Source organism: Spermophilus citellus (assembly GCF_964194105.1).
Source record: "Spermophilus citellus genome assembly, chromosome: 18".
In the NCBI taxonomy this organism is placed as follows: Eukaryota; Metazoa; Chordata; class Mammalia; order Rodentia; family Sciuridae; genus Spermophilus; species Spermophilus citellus.
This window is the reverse complement of record NC_138200.1, coordinates 19,055,276-19,078,744: the sequence shown is the minus strand read 5'-3', so window position 1 is coordinate 19,078,744 and position 23,469 is coordinate 19,055,276. Positions and strand designations below refer to the sequence as shown.

Sequence of the window (23,469 nt, the reverse complement as noted above, 5' to 3'; positions counted from 1 at the left end):
TGATACAACTTAAACTGGGGAAGGAGAGAGGGGTTTAAACTGCTCTGTATCATTTTGTTTGTTTTTTAAAGAGAGAGATGAAGCAGGCTTTTCAAATGGTGAGGTTTGTTACATCGGGATGTCTTAGATTATTTTCTATAGTTTGAAATGCAGAATGGGGGAAAGAGAGGCTATGGATAGGTATGAATAGTTTGATCTCATATTTTAAATGTGTGAATGTGAGTGCACTCAGGGTGCCTTTGGGACTGTGCTTCTGTGTGTCTGTGATTATCTGTGGATGGCTGGATGCAGTGGGGCATGCTTGTAACTGCAGTGATTGGGAGGCTGAGGCAGGAGGATCGCAGGTTTGAGGTCAGCCTCAACAACTCAGTGAGACCCTGTCTCAAAATAAAAAATAAAAAGTAGCTCAGGGTAGAGCACCCCTGACTTCAATCCCTCAGTCACACACACACACACACACACACACACACACACACACACAATCTGTATTGTGTAGCACTCTTTTGTGTATACATTTGCAGGTGAGCAGGTGGGCATCTGCTGTGCCTCTGTCTCTGTTACTATGTGTATCTGTGTCTATCTATAGTTGTGATTGTGTCTTTGAGCATGTGCATTCATGTGTGTGTATCTGTCTGAGTCTGCAATTGTGTGGGTGCACACTTGTGTGGACATGAATAGGAAAATGGCTGGTGATTACATCAAATCACTGGGACCGTTCCCTTTGGGAGGGGCGAAACAGGAATTTTTCCCTTCATTTTATTGAGGTTTATTACTTTTTTGCAATGACCTTGTATTCTTTATTTTTTATTAACTTGCATTAATTGTACATATTAACAGTGTTCCGCTTGCTATTTCAATCCATGCATACAGTGTATACGGATCAAATCCCTCCTCCCTTTAGCCTCCCCCTCTCCTTCCAATATTTTAAAAGACCGTAAAGTGTTTCTAGGCATGAAAAATAAAAAGAATTTCCCAGCTGACCCTCTGGGCTCTCTGGGCTCCTCCCTTGAGCTGAATTGCCCTTTGCCTCTGGGGGCCCTGAGGGCAGAGGAGCCTGGGGACACTTCCCAGGTTTGCCCAGGGGCACAGCCCAAAGGAAACAGGACATTTTTCAAAAGTCTTATATTTTATCTTTAAATGTTAGGCAAATTTTACGCCTTCCCCCTTAAGGTATACAAGTTCATCTGAATTATACAGTCACGAGGTATTAAGCCCGGACTCTTGGAGTCAAGGAGCAGTTCCTGAGTTCCCCTGTGTGTCTCCTGTGGGTGGGCTCCAGGCCAGCAGCACCCGGGGAGGGAGAGGGTACAACCTAGGCCTATCCAGAACTCTTTGAAGGGTCAGTTGAAAGAGGAGACTAGCCAACAAAAAGAGAAAGAGGAAGTTTCCACCATCATTTTCAAAATAATTCACACTTGCTGAGCGATTACCCTGGGCCTCGCTGCATCCCTTGCATATGTCCACACACAATTCCCCGGGCATTCCCACCAGCTAGGTCCTCTCACTGTTCCCACATCACACAGCAGGACACTGAGATTCTGAGCCAGAAAGGCCAAGACCACCTAGTTGGACTCACACTCCCAAGTTCATGCCCCATTTTCAGACAGTCTCCTAGTGGACGGGCCCAAGGGGAAGGAACTGCCTGGGACAAGAAAGAGGGTCAGTGTGCCAGGCTTTGGTCCCAGGAAGGCGCCCAGGGGCAGGGCTGACTCATCAAAGGCTACTTTCCTTACTGTATAAACTCTTTTCATGAGAAAAACTCTTGGACTCTCGCAAAAGCAATCTGCTGAGCCCTGTGACCTGTGAGCCCTGGTGGTCACTTAGAGCCACAGTGGTAGCCTCGCGATATTTAGAGGCAAGACTCAAGTGTTTAAGGCTGCTCCCGCAGGAGTCTGGACAGGGCCTATATTGACTGAGAAAACTTGAGGAGCCCAAAGAGGGCCTCACTGGCCTCTCTCCACTGCAACAGCCTCATCTGACCAGCAATCTCAGTAAATGCTACTGTCCCTGGGCTGCTCTGGGGCTTCTTCCCAATGTCAGGCACTGCCTGCGTGGCCACCATTTCCCTGTTTCCCCGTAGTTGCTGTTGACAAGGAACAGCCTCATTCCCCCATGCCCCAAGGGGCTGCTGGAGGATCTCAGTTCTGTGCTGAAGCAGCTCAGGAGAGTGGAATGAACCCTGAGGAGGAACCCAGGTGGAGGGCCTGGGGGCAGTGGCCTGGCTTGGCTTCCTGGAAGTAGCCACCCTCTGCCAGACCACCCCCATATTTGGGCCTTGCATCTCCTGAGGGTTTGGGTGAAAGACAGTTGAGGACATAGCTACCTTAAATTTTCCTGGAGGTACCTGTTAAGAGTTTGGGGGGCCTCTCTCCACTGTTCTTCTTTCCTTCTAGCTCAGGGTCAACAGCTTATAAAATTTTGGGGTGCGTCTTGAACACAAAAATCTGCCTCTCTGAAGCAGAGCTCCACTTGGCTCGGTATCCATTTCTCTTCCAAGGTGTGGGGCAGTAACCCCAGACTCCCCACCCCACCCCTAACCACAGGGAACCTGATTGGCTGAAGCCAATCCCTTTCCTAGCGGTAGGATTGCTAGGTGGCAGGTTGACTCGGTTTGGGCTAATAGGAGGCACTCAGGAGGGTTGTGGGAGCCGTTGGGGTGACTTCCTTGTTTTCCACCGGTGTTTAGGAAGGTCTGAAGCTTTGAGTTCCATTAATCTGGAGACCAGGGAAGAGCTGACATGAGGATAGCCCAATGTGCTGGAGATGGCAAGTGGAGAGACCCAGGTCCTTGATAACACTGCAGAGCCACCCAGTCAATTCCAGGCTCCCTCCACCCACTTGCTGTTGTAGGAGAGAATCAAGTGCTCATCAGGGAAGCTACTCTGATACAGCTTTTGCTATTTGCTTCTAAATTCACATAGACCCTTTTGAGGATTAGGTAAAAAAAAAAATGCTGAAATATATCTTGTAAAGTGGCTTAAGCTCAGAGCAATTGGGGGTGGGGATATTTGTGGCTCCTCAGAGGCCCATCCACAAACCACCAAAGCACTAAGATTCCTGGGCAGGAGGTCTCAGGCTGGTCTCATGGTTCTTACTCTGAGCTGGTTCCCAGGGAGGGCAAAGTTAGTTTGGTTCTGAGCAGCATGCCTGGGCTGCAGGCAGAGGAAAGGAGGGAGGGGTGGCCTGCAGCACCTGGAGATGGCCCCTGCCTTCCGATCCATTAGAAACGATAAAGCCTGTGCCTGAGCATGGTGTCTGCAACTGGGCAGAGCCCAGAGAGTCCTGGGGGGTCTTGCATTATTCTCTTCAATGACAGGCAGAGGAAATCTGGTTTGGGGAGGCACTAGTGTCTTACATTCCCTCTTTGAGGGCTCAACCAGGTGGGAAGGGTGAGGGGGATTCCCGAGAGGCCAAGTGAACATCAGATTCTGAGCTCTGGGCTGGCCTGGCTCAATTCTAACCTGGACATGGGCCATCTCTGAGTCATGGGCACAGACCCAGGAGGGTCTGGCTTTCACCCCAGGAAGCCTGAGGGGAGTAGAGAGAAGACAGCCTTGCCTAGTACCCCAGCTCTTCCCTCCTTGCAAGACCCAGCTGCCGGGTCCCTCTGCCTATTACTCCATTGGTCTGGTCACAGCCTTCCTGAGATTAGGTTAGACAGACTATGATCTCACTTGGGATTCATTTTACCTGCCTCATTAAGGTCCTAATTTTTAAACAGTCTGCAAACAACAATAACAAAACACAAAATCACACTGGAAACCAACCTGAAACATCTGGAAACCCGAGGTCCTGCTCTGGGTTCTGTGTGCCACACATGGTTTTATACCTGGCAGACGACTTGCCTGACCTGTGATGTACAGAGGAATGTCAAAGTGGGCACAGGTTTGAGTCTGCTTTTTGCACTATAAACTTCAATGGCTTAAGTGCTAGTTAAATCTTAATGATAAAGCAAGTTCTGATTGGACTCACATCCAATTTTGTTTCCTGGACCGCAGTAATCAAAGTAGATGTATTCCACAAGATGTGCAATATGTTTTCAGTCCTAATTATACATTTTCAATTAAAAAATGCATCACCATTGTATTATATACCACAGACCATTAAGTGCCTATCACAGGGCCATGTCCACATATCAATGTAAGGGATGGTTGACATTTAGCCGGGAACTTTTAAAACACTTGAGAATAAATTATGACCCAAACTTACTCTTCTTAACGACATGTATAAAGTTCAGCTCTTTAATAAAAGGGCTCAGGAATATAAAAACAAAGTCCCCAGCAGTATTAAAGAAAGAAAGGTCCTTCAAAATGGTCAGTTTTTGTTTCGATTAAATTGTGCATTTTTAATATAGTTGGTATAAAGTGAAACTCTTTAAAAAAACATGTAGGAATTTAAAATAAAGTGGAACATCCTATTTTCAGGGTCAGCAGTACAACAGTGAGATCTGTCTCTTAAACAATGACACTTAGTATCTCTGTACTTCTATGAATACTTTTGAAGTGTCATATTAAAACCAATCTCGTGGCCTTGAGGCAAAGGGAAGCAATTAGTCTTGGAGTTGTGAATAAATAAAAATCCATTTATACACCCGTCCTTGACATGTACCTTGCAAATCTTAGAAACTTCATCTAGTGGGAAAAGAAATGTTAAATCATGAATACCAATACTAATCACATTGCCATGTGGCTTCCTAAAACAGTTGAGTTTATACCAATCTTTTAAGTATTAATTTATATGTATATATTCATCCACATTGAACACAAAACAAAGGCATACCAGCAACGACCTAGAAGAGAAAAGAGGACTGAGGGGTCCTGGGGGCCACGGGGGCCATCACAAGCAGGTTTTCAGTGGGTCCTGGTTCCTCAAGCGAGCCCGGTGCATTTTTCGTCATTCTTCTCTCCTCAACGGAATAGGAAGTTTCTGTCCTTGAAGCTGGGAGCATCCCCACAGGATCTCCTCCATTGAGGAGTGACCCCACCTGGGGTTTGGGGAGAACCTCAGGAAGTCACAGTACTTGTAACTTCCTATTTGGGTCCGTTCCTTCAATGCGAGGTGGAGGTTGCTTTGCTGTTCTTAGGTTCTGTACAGCGTTGGACAGATCGGAGCAGTGGGCCACAGAGCTGAGCGGACCACTCAGGGTGGGCCAGGCCTGGCCAGGCTACCCAGCGCCAAGAGTGGTGTTGTTTAGCCAAAGATGGGAATTAGAAGCCCAGGGGCTCCAGAGCATGGGGAGCAGAGTGGGCAGCCCTGGGCCGCATTGCACGGATCCCTGACCTACTTCCAGGGCCCCTTTCTGTTCTCCGAGCAGCTTAAAATCCATAAATTAAGGAAATTAACTGATGGGGCCTGCGGCATCTTTGTAAGCTATTTAAATCTATAAATTTACAACATCTTCTGCATATATCAAGTAATTGAACTAACTGCAGGGATGTAACTTTAATGAGAAAATTTCCCCCTTCTCCAGTAGTTCGAGATCTAAAATAAATAAATAAATAAAACAAACCCTCCCTTAGGAGGAAAGTTTCTGCTTATTCCCGCGTGGAGAAGTTACAGAAACGCGGTCCGGACGCTCCTTCTGCACGCAAGGTCCCTTAGTCTGGCGAGGCAGGCCCCCAGTTCATCATCCTCCCACAGCTCTCCCCGCGACCCCCGGGACTGCAGCCGCTAGAGGGCGCCGAGGTCCGGCCGGAGCTCGTGGAGGGGCCCCCGGCGCTCTCCCGACCGGAGCGCACCCGCCCTCCAGCCTGAGCCCGGTTCCGGCCCGGACGTCCCGGGAGCCAGGCGGGGGCGCAGTATGGGTCGGGCACAACGGCAGCGCTCGGTTTCCTAAGAGCTAGGAAATGGTCGTAGAGGAAGGACGGGAGGGGCGCAAGGGGAAGAAGAAGAGGAGGCGGTGGGAGAGAAGGCGAAGGAAGGGGCAGTGGACACCAGGACCCGATAGTGGGGTCATGGGCGCAGGCCCTGGCGCCGCAGGGAGCATTGGCCGTCACCGTCTCCATCGCGCCGCGCGCGTAAAGGAAATGGCGCGTCTAGCCGGCGGCTGCCGGCCGGGTGCCCCCCGCGCGCCCCTCCCCCGCGGTGGCCGCCCGCGTGTCCGCAAACGTCACTGGCGGCGCTGCTCCCCGGGAGAGGGGCAGCAGGGGCAGAGACCCGGGGAAGGAGGCCGGGAAGGGGGAGGGGCGGCCCTGGCCCCCGGCTCCGTTCCAGCCCCGGCCGACTCGCAGCCCAGTTTCTTCCCAAGTCCCGCCCCTAGCCCCGGGCGCCGCGGCGGCGGCTGCTCTCCTCTTTGTAACCGAGGAGTCAAGAAATGTGAGAAACGTGCCCTGTGTTACTTATTTGGGAGCCGAAAATTTATGCCCAGCTGAAAGCGCCCGGGGAAATATTACATCAGATGAAATGACAATGATTAAAATCAGCTTCTCCCCCGCCCCCTCCCCAAGCCCGGAGGAGGCCCGGGCGCCGCGTGGCCGGCCGGCGGGGGGCGGGGGGCTGGGCCGCGGAGGGCGCGGGGGCCTGGGCGCACCGCTCCCGGGAGGGTCCTGGCGGAGGCCCCGGCGGAAAGGCAACGGCTCGGGGAGAGGCGGGTGGGGATCGCTGGGCGAAAGGAGGGGAAACAGCGCATTTTTGTCGCCGAGCGCGGCAGGCGCGGGCGCGCGGAGCTAATTGCGACTCTAATCCTCTGCCCCGAGGCGCAACCGAGCCCCGAGCCAGGAGTCGCCGCGCGCGCCCGCTCGCGCTCGCCGCTCAGGGTAATTTGGAGCCAGATCGCTGCCCTCTGCGTCCCGGCTGGGCCGCGACAAGGCGCGGGCTACGGGCTGGGGTGGGGGGCTGATTTTCTCTCCAGCAATCGGGGGAGGCCGCTGGAGAGAGAGGAGGGAGGAGAGGAGGTGGGAGCGGCGGGAGGGCAGCCGGAGAGCGGCGCGAAGAGGAGGCGGCGGCGGCCGCGAAGAGGGGAGGAGGCGAGGGGAGGGCGGGGAGGGGAGGCCCCGGCGCGGCGCGCCGCGAGGGGCCGCGCGAAGCGGGGGCCGGGGCGGGAGGGGTGGGTGGGGGGAGGGTTGGGGGCGAGAGAGAAAGTAACTCCAGGACGAGACCGGAGCGACCCGCGCAGCGAGCATAGGCGGCGAGGCTGCGCCGGGCGCCCGAAACCGGCGGCTGCGGGGGGCGGGGGCTGCGTCCGAGCCCAATCCGCCGCTCCGGCTCTGAGGTAAGCCCAGCGCGGGAGGCCACCGCCTCAGCGCCGTGCACCCCTGTCCCCAAAGTGGGTGCGATACCGAGAAAGTCTCCCGGGCAGGGTCCGGACGTGGGCGGGGGTAGCTGCTTTGTCCCTCTGCTGGGCGGCGGGGGCTGGCGGCGCGGGGGCGCCCAGCACAAAGGCCTGGCGCGAGGGGGGGTTGCCCACGTGGGCTGGTCCTGGCCGCGGGTGGACCCTCCCCACGCGGGCGGGATCCGAGCTTCCTGCCGCACGGTGTGTATGTGTGTGTGTGTGTGTGTGCGTGTGCGTGCGCGCGTGTGCGCGCTTGCAGGTCCTCACACTCTGGTCCCAGAGCAGGGCCGAATGCCCTGCAGAACCGGCGACTTTCCGGGGTCAGAAACCGGCTCTTGCAGCTGGGGCTTCGAGAGGCACAGGCCCTAGCTTGGCGCTCAAATCAGAGAAAGAAAAAGTCTCTAACGGGACGTATGTGCGTCCTCTGACGCCCACCCCGGGAGTCCGAAACCAGGCGGGAGGGGTTAGTGCGCTGGTGGTCGTTCCAGGCGCGCGGGGTGTGGGACCCGGCCAGGGCCGCGCTGAGACCCGACCGCTACCTCCAGGTCCTTTCTGCCCACCAGCACCTTCCTGACCTGGACGCGCAGGCTGGGCACACACCCGCAAACATCCCCACACTCCCGCCTCCGTAGCAGCGCCTTTCTGTCTTCCCGAAGACCCCGACTGCAGAAAGATAAAGCTTCAAGTTTTCACTCCATGTCTCAAATGTGCATGAAGGAATTTAACTGCACGAGTGAATAACAGCATTAGTTTCAATTAATTTTTTTTAATCCCAGCAACAATAAACTTTGAGAACAAAAGCGCTTTTACGTCCTTAATTAGGCGAGCTTCCCATCTGTGGTCTCGAAGTGTCTGCCTCTTGATTTAACTTTGTCCCCGCCCCCGCTGCACACCCCTCCCTTCCCAGCTTAGCCCTTCGGGTGCCGAGGCCACCCCGCCCCGTGGCGCCGGGAGCTTTAGCCCAGCCGGCTCCCGTCGCCCCGAAGTTCATACTGGCCGGTTGGGCGGCTGGGCTGGCGAGCACCAGGTGGTCCGCCAGCCTTCCATCCGGTCTACCCACTGGACAATTCTGTAGGCCACTGGCACTAGCGCCCGGGGCCAGCGCCCAGGGCGTGGAGCTGAAGGGAGCTTGCGAGGCGCCTTCTGTTTACCTTTTATGGTTAAAATAACAGCTTAGCAAAGAAGCGACTTCACGAAGAAGCGATTTAGTGAAATCGTCTCAAGCTGCCGCAGCTCAGCCAGTTTAATCACCCCCAGAGAGCTGAACAACTGCGAGCACAATGGGACACAAAATCATTTTGTGTGTAAATGAGCGTGGCATTCTGCTCACTTCCCTCTGCTCGGGCGGGCGGGGCTCAGCTGCGGGCGGGCGGGCGCGGGACCCGGGTCTCCCACCGCAGCTTGGAGAAGGGGGCCCATACTGGGCCAGTTTGCAAACCTGCGGGCCCTCTCGTGCATTGCTGCTGAGCTCCCTGCAACAGGCTGTTCGGCCTTGAGTCTTAGGACAGCGGGTAGAACTGGGACTGAGTCGTGGTTTTGATGCTGGTGTTGGTGGAGTGAACTTGTGTCTCTTAACTGCAACCACTTTTATGCTTCTAACCTCAGCAGTGGTCTCGGGAAAAGGGTCGTTGTCCAGCACAGATGCGTTTGTCCGAGGGAGCACTGGAGATTCCGGTCAAGGCGTAACGCCTGGGGCTTCCAATGGTGAGTTTCTCATTTGCCCTGAACATCAGATTGTGCTTTTGATGGGAAAAAGGCTGCGTGAGAACAGGATGGAGCAGTTCAGGTGATGGGTGCTTAGTGTTACCTGTCACTTTTGAGTTGTGTCTTGGTGGTAGGGAAATGTTGTGCAGTCCGCTTGGATAGAATTTCAGTTGGAATTCCTTCCCCTTCAGTTTATCCTCAGCGTGTCTTCCCTTCTGACTCCTCCCCCAGCAGAGCCTCCTAGGGCAGGATAATTCATTCCTGAGGTCTGTTTTGGTTTCTCAGAACTTCCTTGAGATAAGTGACCTGGTTTTCTTTTTTAAGCTTTCAGGAACTCAGGAATGCCAAAAGTAGCAGATGGGGCAGCCAGCTTCCCAGTGAGGGTATAACCCTCTACCCCCACCCCAAACAGTTTCAGGTCAGGGAATTTGCCAGGGCACTCAGGGCAGAACTAATCACAGGAGAGCAACCTTACTTAAATTTGCAGAATGTGATTCTCATTGGACCTTGGTCCATGTTTTAAAATTCAGTGTTGAGTTTCAAGGCACACATTTAGAAGCCAGAGTTTAACAGGGAAAAACAGCCCCTTGGGTCCCCAGGATTTCATTTGGTTTCTCTCTAAGGGTTAAACCTGTGAAAGAGAAGTGCAGGTTAGGTGTGTGGAAGCTCTGTGTGTGTGTGTGTGTGTGTGTGTGTGTGTATTTTGTGTGTGTGTGTGTGTCTGTCTGTTCACCATGCAAAGCTCCCTTCTCCCCCTTTGAGACAGCCCCAAGTCAGTGGAAGGAGCTGCAGAAACCTGCCCTTCTCCACCTCTCCTGCATGGAGCCTGCAAAGAGCCCTGGGGGTGGCTTCTTGGGACTGAGGGACAATCTTATTTCAGGTGGCTATGGCACAGAGAAAAGTGGCTTAGTAGCTCTGGGGAGGAGGCAGAAAAAGGGTCCATTTGCTGATTGCTGTCTGGCCAGTTCTCTAATGCCTCAGGGGCATGTGATCCTGAGGGGGTCTGGAATACATTAGGCATAGACAACACCATAGTGGGGGGCTGCTGAGAAACTGGGAGGTGCAGATTAGCAAACAAAGACAGGTTTTCTCTGCTATTGGGAGCCATAGGGGAGAGGTGGCTTCCCAAGCGACTTTCCCTTATCCTTGTATCCTGGCTTCGGTTAAAAGAGGCTTCCCTGGGTCCAGCCAGTTGCAAACTGTATCTTAACACAGTGGAGAGAGCTCCTGGGCACTCTGGCCCACGGAGGGTGGGGGATCCTTCCTGTGCTGCCGTCCACAAGGTTCCCTGCGGATGCAAGAGGAGACACGCTTGGTAACATGGCTCTAAACCAAAATACCAGGAAAATCAGATTTGTTCTGAAACATTTCGGGGCAATAATGGTGAGCATATGTTTCAGTACTGTCATTAGCTGAATTAGCAGACATGAAGCTGCCCAGAAAACACATGTGTAAGTGTGTGTGAGTGTGTGTGTGTGCGTGTGTGTGTGTGTAATCTGCTATGCCCAGAAGGCCTGCTTATGGGTGTGAAGAGAGGATAGTGGCAGGTGGAATATGGGGGGCCGCCTGGCATGTGTGGGGTCCCAGAGAGCATGCAGAAAGGATGACGCTAAGCATCTCTGACTCCAGGGGAGATTGGGTGCCCATGACTCTGGTTTTGTCGCCGCTTCCCACAGATACTCTGGGCAGCCATGGAAGCCTAGATGCCTCACCGGAAGGAGCGGCCGAGTGGGTCCTCGCAGCACGCACACGGCAGTACTGGCACCGCGGTGAGCCTGTAGGGAAGGCTGGGTCCATTCTGGTGGCCCCCACTTTGCCTTTTTTCCAGGGTGCCTGCTCACTGACTGCCCTTCCCCGGGGCCCTGGCACTCCAGAGATGGCTGTTGACTGGCTGTACAATTATTTATTTTTTGAAACAAAAATGCTCTTAATTTGATGTGAAATTTACTACATGTATAAAACTCAACGCCTTAGGTGCTGAGGAAGTCACTAATTTAGAGGTGTCTCGTTACTGAGACAAACTTGCAAAAACCCCTGAATCCCAATTCACAAATTGGTGATTCGTTTGTCAAGGGATATTTCACATCTAACACATAAGCCCGCGACCTTTAATTAGAATTTTGCAGTTTGTTTTATGCCCCTGGAGGCTGACACCTTGAAAAATTTTTTTTTTCTTGATTTCTTATTGCTAATAAGCATCTTTTCCCTCTGGTACTTTGAAGAAAATGATGCAAATACACTTAATTACAGTGGTGGCCGTAATTTGTCAGCGGAATATGTGATCAGGCACAAGCAGAAGTGATCTGATTAGATCTGTGATCACACTTGCAATAAAGGGAGTACATGGCTGTGTCATTTAGAAACTCTTGGTTTTCACCTTATTTCTGTCTCTAGGAGGGAGGAAATATGTCCCGGCTGTCTCTCACCCGGTCGCCTGTGTCTCCCCTGGCTGCCCAGGGGATCCCACTGCCAGCTCAGCTTACCAAGTCCAACGCACCTGTGCACATCGATGTGGGCGGCCATATGTACACCAGCAGCCTGGCCACACTGACCAAGTACCCTGACTCCAGGTAAGAGAGAACCCCTCAAAATGCCAGGCAAGTAGTGATAAGAGGTGGCATTTGTAGCTTGTAATGGCAAAGCCCTGTCTACCCTGCCGGCCCCCTACAGGGCTCTTCAGGGTGCACTGCCTCGTGCAGACACGGGGAGGAGGGTTCGGAAGACATAGTCTGCTTGTCGAAGACTGCTTTGAACTGGAGTTTGTGACCCTGTACTGGTAGCATTGGTTGTGTGAGGTTGCCTGACCTAGTAACAGAGACTTGACTTATTCAGAGCCTACCTCAGCTGAGCCTGACCAGCAGCTGGCTGGGGAGTCTTATGCACCTTCAGGATCCTCTTGAGTGGGACTGAGGTCTCCCTCATTTGTGAGCAAGGGATGCTAAGTACATCTTGGGGTCCTGTGTGCGTGGAGGTATTTGATCCGATTTCTCATTTTGGCCTTTGGGAAAGTGCATAAGGAGGAAGAGCTGCAGCCACTGTTGGACCCTGAGGGCTAGTAGCTAGCATCAGGCTTCCCTTGGAGCTGGATGTCACAGTGACTGACTAGGAATTCTAGGACATTCAGGAATATTTAAGGCAATGACTGATCATGGACCTCACAGCCCCATGGTGGATAAAGTGACCAGGCCTCTGGGTGCGGGGGTGGGGGGGCTTGCAGTCTCCTCCCATACTGCTTTGGTACAGCCTCCTATGCTGCTGACGCTCGGGTTGTCCTGACTCTACCTAAGGGAGGCACAGGGTATCTCTGACTCCCCTGCTCTTGCCTCTTGGGTGTTTCCCTCCCTGGGTGGACCTGGTTTCCCCATTGGCACAGCAGCCGGGCCCACCAGAGGTGGGCTGCATCTCTGTGAACATCCCCTGGAGGTGACATGTCATGCTGCTTGCTGTTTGCTCCTGGAACGGTGGCAGCCACAGTTCTCTGGGGCTGCCGAGGGCTGAGCAGTGGGAGGGCCACGGCTTCGGGGCATCACCCTGATTTTATACATTTAAAATAAGAAGAAGAGTTAATTAATTCCCTAGATATCGAGGGATCATCTCTGGGGAGCTGGGGTGTCAGGCTGCCTCATCACGGGTGTGGTTGCTTAGAGCAGGGAGGATTACAGGGTGTGGAGTGGCTGCTTTGGGAGCTTATTGAGGGCCAGGTGGAATAGCCCCTTAAGGAGGGCAGAAATGCCCCCTTGAGGGAACACTGGAGATGAATGCTGTGTCCAGTTCAGAATTTGGGGAGTATGGGGAACAGATGGTGGTTGGGGCTTCATGCCCTCAGCCTGGCAGAGACTAGGCATGGGGCCCTTATGGACTTGGGGCTTTGGGAGACCAGGAGCCATGAGGCCAGGTCAGTGGCACAGGCCTACGTGCTGACTTGCAGAGCCCTGTCTTGGGTAGGAGATGGATTCTGCTTATTTAATTTGAGTTTTGCCTTCTGCGGCATTCCCGAGTTGTATGAAATAGATCATTCCTTAATCAGCTGACGATGTTTGTGAGTGAAATTCATAAAATCTTTGCCTATAACCCTCTCGGAAGAGTGTTTCCAGAAGTCAGATGTTTGCCTTTCTGGAGCAATCATAGTCCAGACCTTGGGGAGAGGTCTCTCCACTGCTGCCTGGGAACAGGGAGGGCAGGGGTGGTCTTCCCTTCCCACATGCACAGTGTGGTTCATCCTTCCTCTCTGACTGGGGAGCCGAGGCTCCTGTGGCCCCATGATCTGGCCTGTGCGACTCTTGATTGGCAGGATGTGCCCAGAGGGGGTAGCAGTCAGCGTTCTTTCCCAGGACTGGGGTCAAGATGAGTGTGTTGTCCTGCCCGGATGGCTTCTGGTTTGAAGTAGAGCTGATCCCCAGGACTGAAGCTTTGGCCTAGAGGCCAGGGGCTTTTGAGACCTGCAGGATAGCCAGGGAACTGGCGTGAGGCCTCTGTCTGGCGAGGATATGTGTACCAGCTCTGTAAATTTAATTTTACAACTTAAAACTTGTTTTTCAACAATTTTGGAATGAAGATCTATCCCTTCTCCAGTATCATTGATGGTTACCTGCACCTGGAGAATTAAAAGTGCTAATTCTTAATGGGAGTTTCTGGATATCAGAAATGTCATGCCCTGGGCAGAGCTGTGAGAACGAGGGTTCCCTGTGCCCACAGCACTGTGCTCAGGATTCTGGTTCTGATGGGTCAGGGTGGCCTGGGTGTCGGAGGGCCTGGTGTTGGGTGTCTCCCCTGGTCCTCCCAGGAGCAGTCATTGGTCCTTACCCAGAGACACAGCTGCCTGGGGCTGGGTAGACTTCCTAGGTCTGCTTCTCCCCTGTGTCCTGTCTGCTGGTGTCCATCTGACTGTGGAGAACTACAAATGGAGTTGGCCAGGAGCTTTGGGACAAATGAAACCTTGTGCTGAAACGTCCAGGAACTTGGAGCCAAAGCTTTTTTAAAAAGGGAATAAAAAAGCAAATGAAGATAGTATGATGCTTTCCTCTGTGCACTAGGGGCGGGGGGTGGGACAGTCTTCTTTTCTGCCCCAGAGGGTCCCAGCTGCCGCCGTGTGAACTTACCAGCTTTCTCCGTGGAAGACTTCGCAAGTTGGCTCCCACACCCTGCAGCCTCCCTCAGGGTGGCCTGGGGCTGGTTTCCATAGGGACACATGGAGCCACCAACAGAACCAGGAGCTCATGGTGGGAGCTCACTCTTAAGACCCTGCGAGTGGCAGAGGGTTCTTTCATGGTGATGGTCCTGACCCTCCCTCAGCCTGTGTGCATCCTTGGTAGGCTCGGATGCCCAGGGCATGAAAGGTCTTTGTGCTATGAGATGCGCTGCTGCCGGTTGGTCCCGGAATAGACGCTGAAGTGTGGAAAGATCTAGAACCAGCCAGCCCTCAAATAAGGCAGGTTGAGAACTTCCCAGCCTTGGATCAATACACCAACATAGAACCTAGCCAGCCCCGGAACATGGGTGGATTAGGAGTCCTCTAGACCAACAGGACGATCTACAGCCTCAGCCAGCCCTGATGTCAGAGGGATTTGGATCTCAGCCAGGCCCAGCACATTGCTTGCTGTATCCAGCAGCTGAGCTCAGCCGTGAGGGTGTGGAACATTCCCAGGGAGACCGAGGCTTTGGATTTGCTGACTCACCTGTAGATGTGGCTCTTACCTCTTCCTGCTCATGCCTTTTGTGGACCTTCAGCTGTCTGCAGACCACTGTCCATGCACCTGGCAGCCTGGCTGAGCCACAAGTCTCCAGGGATGCTAGTGGCCCTCAACTCTGACAACTCAATGTCCAAGCTCCAGGCCACTGGGCACTTTGAATGCTGCAATGAGTTGTGAAACTCACAAGGTTTTCCAGCATGGGCTGTGCCCCCCAGGACCACTATCACAGGTTTTGGGCTTGGTAGCCTTTGCAGCCCTGAGAAGAGTATTATCTGGGTGGCTGAAGCTCTGGTTCCACAGGCTCAGCCCTCCATAGCCCTCTCTGTGGCCTCTGACCCACTCACGCCCATCCATGAGGTGGTCTTGCTCTTTTATGCTTCCCCACTGGGGCAGAGGCTGACCATATACCTACAATGAGAGCAGGAAACTGCATAGCTATCCTGTATGTGTATGGAACCTCTTGGCTGACACCAGGCCACTACAGCATACTGTGGTATGGATGGGAGGCCCTGAGAGGTGCTTGAGGGCTCCAAGCTGCTCAGCTTTTGTCTAGCTAGTATTCCTGGCAGTGATAGGCAGGGCCTTGGGAGAGGTTGTGAATGGACAGCGAAGTGGGCTGTTGTGGGGACAGAGGAACATCCCTGGAGAAGTATAGGCTGGCACAGGTCCCAGCTGTACAAGCGAGGCTGGTAGTCGCAGGTTGAGCCACCCTTCTCCAGACTTGCAGACAAGCTGATGCTGCGGCAGGATCTAGAGGGGCCTGACTATGTGGCCTCATTGCGGGGAGATGCTGCTAGCCTCCCTTCTCTTCCTGAGCCAAGTTCTTGGCTGCCCCAATCATCCTTGGGCTCCCGAGTTTCCATAGCTGGGGTCTGCTGGGTAGTCAGCCAGAGCAGAACCTGTTGCCCTGGGCACTGGGGAGGCACCAGCTCTAGCTCTGAGACTGGTTCTTCCTCCCTGGAGTGGACAGGGACAGTCATCAGGGGTTCCCCAAAGCCTATTACATGTCCTGTTTGTTAGAGCCACCACTGTTACAAGGACAGGGTGCCAGCACCTGGTGGATCTCACCCCTGCCAGGTGTGCACACGCTCTGGCGTATATGAATGCCCATGCTGTGTCATGGACACATGCTTACATGCTATGGTATATGTGGGGGCCGGGGTACACGTGCACACACGCTGTCCCTTCCACCTGCTTCTGTTTCCTCCGTGGCTTCCTAAGCAAGAAGCTATGGGGCATTTGTGATTTTGTGTTTCAGAGTGACTTGTGTTGGTTGGTGTATGTCTTGGCCTGTGTGTTGGGTCAGCCTGAGATTTGTGTGTTGCAAGGGGAGCGACTGTGTGAGCCCATGCCCGTTGCCTGAGTGTGCTGTGTCTGATGCTCATTGATCTGTGTTGGATGAGGAGGGTATGGATCCCTAGTGACTGTGTTGGCTGGCTTCCATGTGTTCACCAGGTTTGTGGCTGTTGGCTGGGGTATCAGGTGGTCAGTGTGCATTCTCTGGGTGGGTCTGTCTGGCGAGTACAGAGAGTACCAGCTCTGTGACCACTTGATTGGTGTCTCTTGCTGTAGTTTTCCAAGTCTGTAACGTGTGTCAGAGGGCTAATGTGTACAGATGGGTGTTTCCTTTTCGGGCTGTGGCTTATGGGTGTAGGTGAAACTTGTGGCATGTTTCTGTAGCTGTCCCATTGTCCTGTATGATGGTGGCCTGGATGCTCCAGGTATGTGCAGATGGCTGTCAGGCCTGGCATGGCCCCATATGGTCCCTCACCCCTCCCAACAGGGTGGGCCCTGAGGAGTGGGGGCAGGGTAGGGGGATTTAGCCCCTTCCTTCCCACATCCCGCTTCATCTCTTGCTTCCAGAATAAGCCGCCTCTTCAATGGCACTGAACCCATTGTTCTGGACAGTTTGAAGCAACATTATTTCATCGACCGGGATGGGGAGATTTTCCGCTATGTCCTGAGCTTCCTGAGGACATCAAAACTGCTGCTCCCGGATGACTTCAAGGTAAGTCCACAGCCAGTGGTTCCCCTTGTGTGGCCTGTGCTGTGGCATTACACAGGGGACGCTGTGACTTAATAAATGGACCCCATGGTTGTCATGACAACCATAAAAAGTTAAACGATGAAGCCAAGGGCTAAATCAGTTTTTCTAAACTAATTTTGTTTTCTCACATTTTTAGCTTATTTATCGGGGTGTAACAACAATTAAGCTGTGGCACTTACCCCAGTTTAATGTTTGTTGCATTTAAGGACTGCTACGTGCTGGAGTTACAGGAGTTAGAGGTTCATAAATCTATACCTTGTTGGCAGTTCCCAGAGGGAAAACCCTAATGAGCCAAACAGACAACTGTTGCCACCAAGTCTCAGGATGAACCTGTCCAGGTTCACCGTATCCTCCCCGAGCCCTTCCAAAGCACCAGGAATCATGGGAGGAAGGAAACTCAGACGTGATCCACCCCAGCTCATGTTAGCAAAAATCCTTCTTTCCTTTATTTCCTTCCTTTATCTACCCAGAGAATGCTTAGCCTTGGGTCTCTTTTGTCCTTTACCCATTTCAGTTACTGAATGACAGTGACTGAACTTGAACTGAAAATATGGTGACACATAAGGAATCCACAAGCCCTACCCATGAGCTTCCAGTCCAGTGGAAAGATAGACATTGAACTTGAATCTCATAGAGCAAAATGCCTCAGAGAACAGTATTGTGCAAGCAAATGGGGAACCTGACCCAGGTGGGTTTCATGGGTGGTGAAGGAGGAACCAGGTAGCCAGATGTGAGGGCCTTGGTGAGGGGCTGGAAGAGGCAAAGGGCTTGATACATTCCAGCAGTGGAGGCAGGGGTCAAGCCTGGAGCCTTGTGAACTAGGAAAGGAAGGGCAGGAAGGGCTGTCTGATGGCAGGGTCTTGGTGAGTGGCTTAGCATTTGGCACTTCCCCTGCATACAGTGGAGGGGTTGTGAGTAGGAAAAGGGCAAGCAGTTCACCAGCTGGAAAGATCACACTGGTTCTCGAGTAAAGTTCAGGGAGGGAGTGGGGTGGGAACAGGAGGCCACTTATGGATGAGGCCACTTCCCCAGAGAGATTTGCTGAAGGCCTGGGACCAGGGTAGAGGTAGGATAAGGTAGAGCAAGGGGGAGACTAACATGTAGGAAAAGGCTGACATAGACCTGGGGTTGCGTTGGCTTAGCGCTGAGCACCTCCAACACTGTGCTGGGTGTCTCCCAGCTTGTGGCTCGAGTCCTGAGTTGATGAATACAAACTCAAGCATTGAACAGGTTGAGGACAGGTATTGCCTCGTTCCTTTGGGAAGAGCTGGTAGAGGTTCAGCTGGAGACATTTCGGGCTATGAGGAAAGGTGAGGTCTTTTAACCTACGGATGTCACATTTAACTCCAAGAGAGCAGAGGCCCAGGATGGAGCCCTGAGGAGTCTTTGTGAAGAGGCCGGAAGGGCCCCTAACCCATGGCAGGCTCAAAGGAAGGGTGAAGACTTGGGATTCCCTTGGGGCAGTTCCAAAGGCCATGGGATGGGCCCTGTTTTTCGGGTTGGGCTTCCTTGCCTTTCCCCCAGGGGTCCTCAAGCTTGCCAGTCACCTGTACCCTGAACCCAACGAGTAGTGTGAATCCTGGGCCCAGGCCACTCGGGGCTGGGGTTGATATGGGTGCACAGGGACAATATCAGAGAAGTAATTTGTGTGAGTTCGCCCAGCCGGGGAGCTAGTGGCCTGGTGGCGGCTGGGCTTCGCCTTTCCAGCCACCTCATCGTACTCTGTGCCTGCTTGGGCAGGGGCAGAGCCAGGCACTTGTTAAAGACTTTTCCTCCTTTAATTCTCACTTGCCTTCTCTTAGCTGGGTGTTTATACCCATTTTAATGATGGGGAAACTGAAGCTCAGAGAAGGTCAGTAACGGAGACGGATAGGTCTTGGGGCTGCAGGCGATGAAGCTGAAAATCCAACCCATACAGGTCTTCCTGGAAATGACCTTTTGACCTCCCTACTGGAAGGTGGTTTCCTCCAGAGTGGGTTGAGGGAGGGGTACCCTGTGTCTAGCCTGATGTCTTCTCTGGATGGGATTCTAAGAAGGCAGCAGGTCTTCAGGCAAAGACATAGGCTCCTACTCTTGAGTGTGAGTGTAGTCTCCAGGTCTTTTCATGAGGCTTCTCTGCCCTACGGGGATGAAGTTGCCCACTGCTAAGGCCAGAAGTTGCCCAGGGGGGGTCTGGCACAGGTGCCCACTAGTCCGCAGCTAGAGTCCCTGTGCCTATGCAGAGCATCTGACCCTCATTTGCCCTTCTGTACGATAAGGACGACCATCCCAATCCACACTGAGCTATTGAGTCACAGTTCCTGCAGAGCTGTAAGAGGAAGACCCCTGGGTTTGGAAAGGACTGACCGCCTCCCCCTACCCTGTGTGCACCTGTCCGACCCCTGTGCGCATGTCCACAGGACTTCAGCCTGCTGTATGAAGAGGCCCGGTACTACCAGCTGCAGCCCATGGTGCGTGAGCTGGAGCGCTGGCAGCAGGAACAAGAGCAGCGTCGCCGGAGCCGGGCCTGCGACTGCCTGGTGGTGCGTGTCACGCCTGACCTGGGGGAGCGCATCGCGCTCAGCGGAGAGAAGGCTCTCATCGAAGAGGTCTTCCCTGAGACTGGGGACGTCATGTGCAACTCGGTCAACGCCGGCTGGAACCAGGACCCCACGCATGTCATCCGCTTCCCGCTCAACGGCTACTGCCGGCTCAACTCCGTGCAGGTGAGGGCTGAGGCGACCCAACCCACCTCCCACTGCCTCCTGAAGCCCTGGGGCGGCAGAGCGAGACCGAGGAGGGGCGGTCCCTGAAATGGCGAAGCCCTCTGTGCCATCTTACAGAAAAGGCAACAATGTGTCGATGCATAATTTATAACCCGCTCATAATTAAATGATGGCGCCTGGGGGATGGACTTAAAAAAAAATTGATCTCTACTTTTTTTTTCCCCCAAAAAAAGATGTTCTATAAAAATGGCCCAGAGTATTTTCAACCAAGTGTGCAGTCATTTGACACCCAGAGTCTGACTTTGGATTCAAATAAAACCCAAGCACCAGGAGAGGTGGGACAGAGGTGGAGTCCCTTCCTCATCCTGCTCACCTGGGAACCACACTGGCACCCAGCAGCTGCCCAGAGCATTTCTGGACTGGCTTTTCCCAGATGGGTGTAAGGATTGAGAAACCCCAGTGGAGTGGGGGGGGTCTGTTTTCTGGATCCTAGGGCAGACTTGCATTTTGGGGTGAGGGCAGAATAGGCTCTGTGGGAAAAGATCCTCCCAGGCACACACTCTGCAAGTTGCCATCAGAACTTGATAGTTACAGGACACAGATGTCAGTGACTAAAACCCACCCTCACAGAGGCAGACACCCACGTGAACATGGAGGCCTGCAGAGAGACACACACCGAGAGGACTGCCCTCTCTTTCTTTTCACCCAGAGCTCCTTTGAGCTGATGAGCCCCCAGGCCTCAAACCATCTGGGACTCACAGCTCCAGGAAGCAGGTGGCTGCCCAGAGGCTGGGGGCAGGGGCTGTCCATTATTGGGGCAGGAGAGGGTGCCTGGGGCCATGTGCGTGTGAGGAAAGGGGCAGATTACACCCAAGAGAAGGGAAGGGTCCAAAGGATCTTTTTTTCTTCTCTAAAGCAAGGCTATACACCTCAGAGAGCAGCAGAGAGCCTGCGTAGAGCAGCCCACCCAGGTAGGATCACACAAGGGTTCCCTGGGTCCAGCTGTGTCTGTCCCTCCTGTTGTGGCACCCAGCTGATAGTACAGTTGGGACCTTGTCAGGGAGTAAGACAGATCTTAGCAGGAGAAGGTAGCCTGCTCTGGCAGATACCTGACTGCCCGCCAGCCCAGGTGAACTCTTGTAGCTGGGTACTACTGACTCCTATTTCTTCCCTGATAGGTCCTGGAGAGGCTGTTCCAGAGGGGTTTCAGCGTGGCTGCGTCCTGCGGGGGTGGTGTGGACTCTTCCCAGTTCAGCGAGTATGTGCTTTGCCGGGAGGAGCGGCGACCGCAGCCCACCCCCACTGCCGTCCGGATAAAGCAGGAGCCCCTGGACTAGGCGCTGCCTCAGTGCTCATCTGAGGCCTCTCAACCCTGGGTCACCCCCAGAGACCTGGAAACAGTTCTGGGGAGTCCTGCCTTTGTGTGCTTAGCAGTGGGCATGAGACTGGGGGTGGGGCTGGAGGGCTTCCGCCCAGGGAGCACCAGGGCCCCAGGTGTCATGGTAACAGAAATGTGGGATGCTGGAGGCGTGTCCACTGAAGGAGTGTTGGTGTGACCTAGAGATGCTGTGGCTGGAACTCCAGTGTCCACTCTCCGAGCCCCTGGGCTCCCCAGCCCGGTACAGTGTCCTCTGAGGCTCAGGGACCTGCCGACGCAGGGTTAGCAGAGGCATCCTCAGCCACTCCGGAGCAGCCGATCATCCTTCTCCACTCACGGCAGACTCTCACAGGTCTCCTGGCTTCAGAGATGGCTTATTTTTCTACAGTATTTAAAAATGGAAGTAACTGTCACTGCACAAGTCAAAGAGGCCGACAAGGACCAAGCCTTCTTTATCTGGTGCTCAGTTCTCAGTTGAACGTGCAGCAAGCCTGCATGGTGGATGAGCTGCAGGGTGCTCAGGCCCAGCTGGGGCTCTGGGGACAGATGCGGCAAGGACAGTGCTACAGAAGCAGAGCCCCCAAGGGGCAGGCTGTTGGAAGGAGGGCTATGGGGGCTGGGTGGCTCTTGACCTATCTTAGACTGTCTCCTTTGCTGCTGTACTTGGTAGGTCACCTGACCTACTCATGCCCAGGGGCTTCCCATCCCATCTGCATGTACTTACCTGGGTCCCTAGAGAAGTCTCTCACTATCCAGACCAGCCATGGGGCTGCACCTTACCTCAGGAATGGGCCTCATTACAAAGAAGCCCATCTGTCAGCAGCATCCTCTGGGTCCCCAGCTCAGGGAGCCACCCCCAGCTCCAGTTTTTCCACACTAATATGCACACTTGAGTTTTCATTAAACTCGTTATGCTAGCCTGCCTGTGAGACCTGGACACAGGTATATCTAGTGCTCTTGACCCCAGGTTCCAGTGAGGACTGGCCTTGAGAGGGCCCAACCTGCTGCCTCCCATACAGGCCCAAAGATGGACATCCCCGGCCTTGTCACACTTCCCCATGTGCTGGCTCCTCCCAAGGGGAGAAACTGCAGAGAACTGGTGGGTGGGGTGCCCCCATTGGCACTACCCTGTGTATAATGCCTGTAGACTTGTATATGACTCCTTTAATATTGTAAAGATGCTGATGTACAATTGTCGTGTTTGTGTAAACACATTACGTTCTAGTTCATGCCATAAATGATGCTATCAAGCAAAAGACTGAGGCTCCATCCTGTGCAGAAGCAGCAGCCGGGTTCCCACATTTGATGTTGTGCAGGGAGGTTTGGGGGTGGAATTCCTCCCTCAGGTCCTTTAGTTCAAATCCAGGAATAACCAGCAGCGGTAGCTGGGGGAGGGGCAGGGGCCTGAGCCGGGTGTTATTTATTGCATTTGGGTATTTCTTCGCTGCTTCTGCCTGTCCCCTCTGGGCAATACAGATTCTGAATTCCGATTCACAGCCCCTAACCAGATGGAAACACGGAAAGGCAGGCAGAAGGTTTCTGGGAGCTTTTGAACCTAGTCTTAAATGTTTCGGATTTTCTCTCTCACTGTCTTTTGGTTGGAGGTGATATTCTCTTTAGAATTCCATACAATCACATAAGAAGGTGGCAGGCCGTGGCTTAGGCCAGCCAGGGGGACAAAACCATGCAGCTAACATGAGGACTACAGATTGCCTAAGCAAACTGGATCTGAATAGCCAAGGGGAGGAGCCTGAATATGTCCCACAGGCCCCCAATTTTAATGAAGCTTTTTTGTATTTTTCTTCAAAGCCCCTATGTTCTAACCCGTGAGGACCTTTTTACATGCCTGATAAAGTCCACCAGACTTGACCTGCCTGGGAGTACAGGAGCAGAGGTCGGCAGCTTCCTGTCGGAATCCCACTGTACAATCTAATTTGCTGGACAAACTTGCTAGGCTTCTCCTCTGCTTAGCAACACGCCTACTGTTGGCACATCTGCATTTTGGCTCACATCTGAGGAGGAGAAAGTGTTGTGTTTATTAGGGAAGGAAGTCTTGTGAAAACAGCTCAATTCAGTGTGTGTTCATGGATTTTTCTGGCACAATAGCATGAGTACTGAGGGGTTGAGATTCTTTAACATTCTCAAACATTCTGTGCATTTAAAATAATAAGGGGGAGGAGAGTAACTCTCATATTAAAATGTTACTCTGTATTTCTTTACCAGTTAAGTAAAATGGAAAGGTATGAGTTTATGAAACTTTATTATTTTATATGATGCTAGGAATTTAACCCAAGGCCTCATGCAAGTACTCTACCACTGATCTGCACCCCCAGCCCATGAAGTATGATTTAACATCAACTGGGGAGTTTCTGAATTTGTAGGAAAATACTATGTTCCCAGAGTACTGCTATCATTCTAATATGCTTCCTCTCCATAAACAGTAAGTACAAATTATCCATTCTTTTAGGCATTTCTACTCTTCCTGGAATGAATAGATTAAAATTTTGAAGAAATACCAGCAGTATCAATGTTAACTTCTTCTCTTCCACAAACCTCACTCATGAATTATTCTTGAACGTAAGCAACTGGACAGGACTGTGCCAATGCTGTTTCCCACCAAGCTAATGCCAGCACAGAGAATCAGGCAAAGCCATAACAGGCAGCTTCTACCACTG

The 23,469-nt window shown here is 53.0% G+C and overlaps 1 protein-coding gene across 1 annotated transcript; it reads left to right on the top strand.

Annotated features, from left to right (window-relative positions):
- Nucleotides 1-6,366: 6,366 nt before the first annotated feature.
- KCTD15 (potassium channel tetramerization domain containing 15) lies at nt 6,367-22,050 on the top strand. Its single transcript, XM_081274935.1, has 7 exons — nt 6,367-7,210; nt 8,876-8,974; nt 10,651-10,743; nt 11,369-11,544; nt 16,528-16,672; nt 19,111-19,416; nt 20,595-22,050. The coding sequence occupies exons 3-7, from the start codon at nt 10,678-10,680 to the stop codon at nt 20,751-20,753; spliced, it is 852 nt and encodes a 283-aa protein (XP_081131061.1). The 5' UTR covers nt 6,367-7,210; nt 8,876-8,974; nt 10,651-10,677; the 3' UTR covers nt 20,754-22,050.
- Nucleotides 22,051-23,469: the final 1,419 nt, after the last annotated feature.

Excerpts from the sequence above, each read along its gene's own strand:
- KCTD15 (XM_081274935.1), top strand. The coding sequence starts at position 10,678 with ATGCCTCACCGGAAGGAGCGGCCGAGTGGGTCCTCGCAGCACGCACAC. Across the intron at positions 10,744-11,368 it reads ACGGCAGTACTGGCACCGCG|GAGGGAGGAAATATGTCCCG; the intron begins GTGAGCCTGTAG and ends TTCTGTCTCTAG. Across the intron at positions 11,545-16,527 it reads ACCAAGTACCCTGACTCCAG|AATAAGCCGCCTCTTCAATG; the intron begins GTAAGAGAGAAC and ends TCTTGCTTCCAG.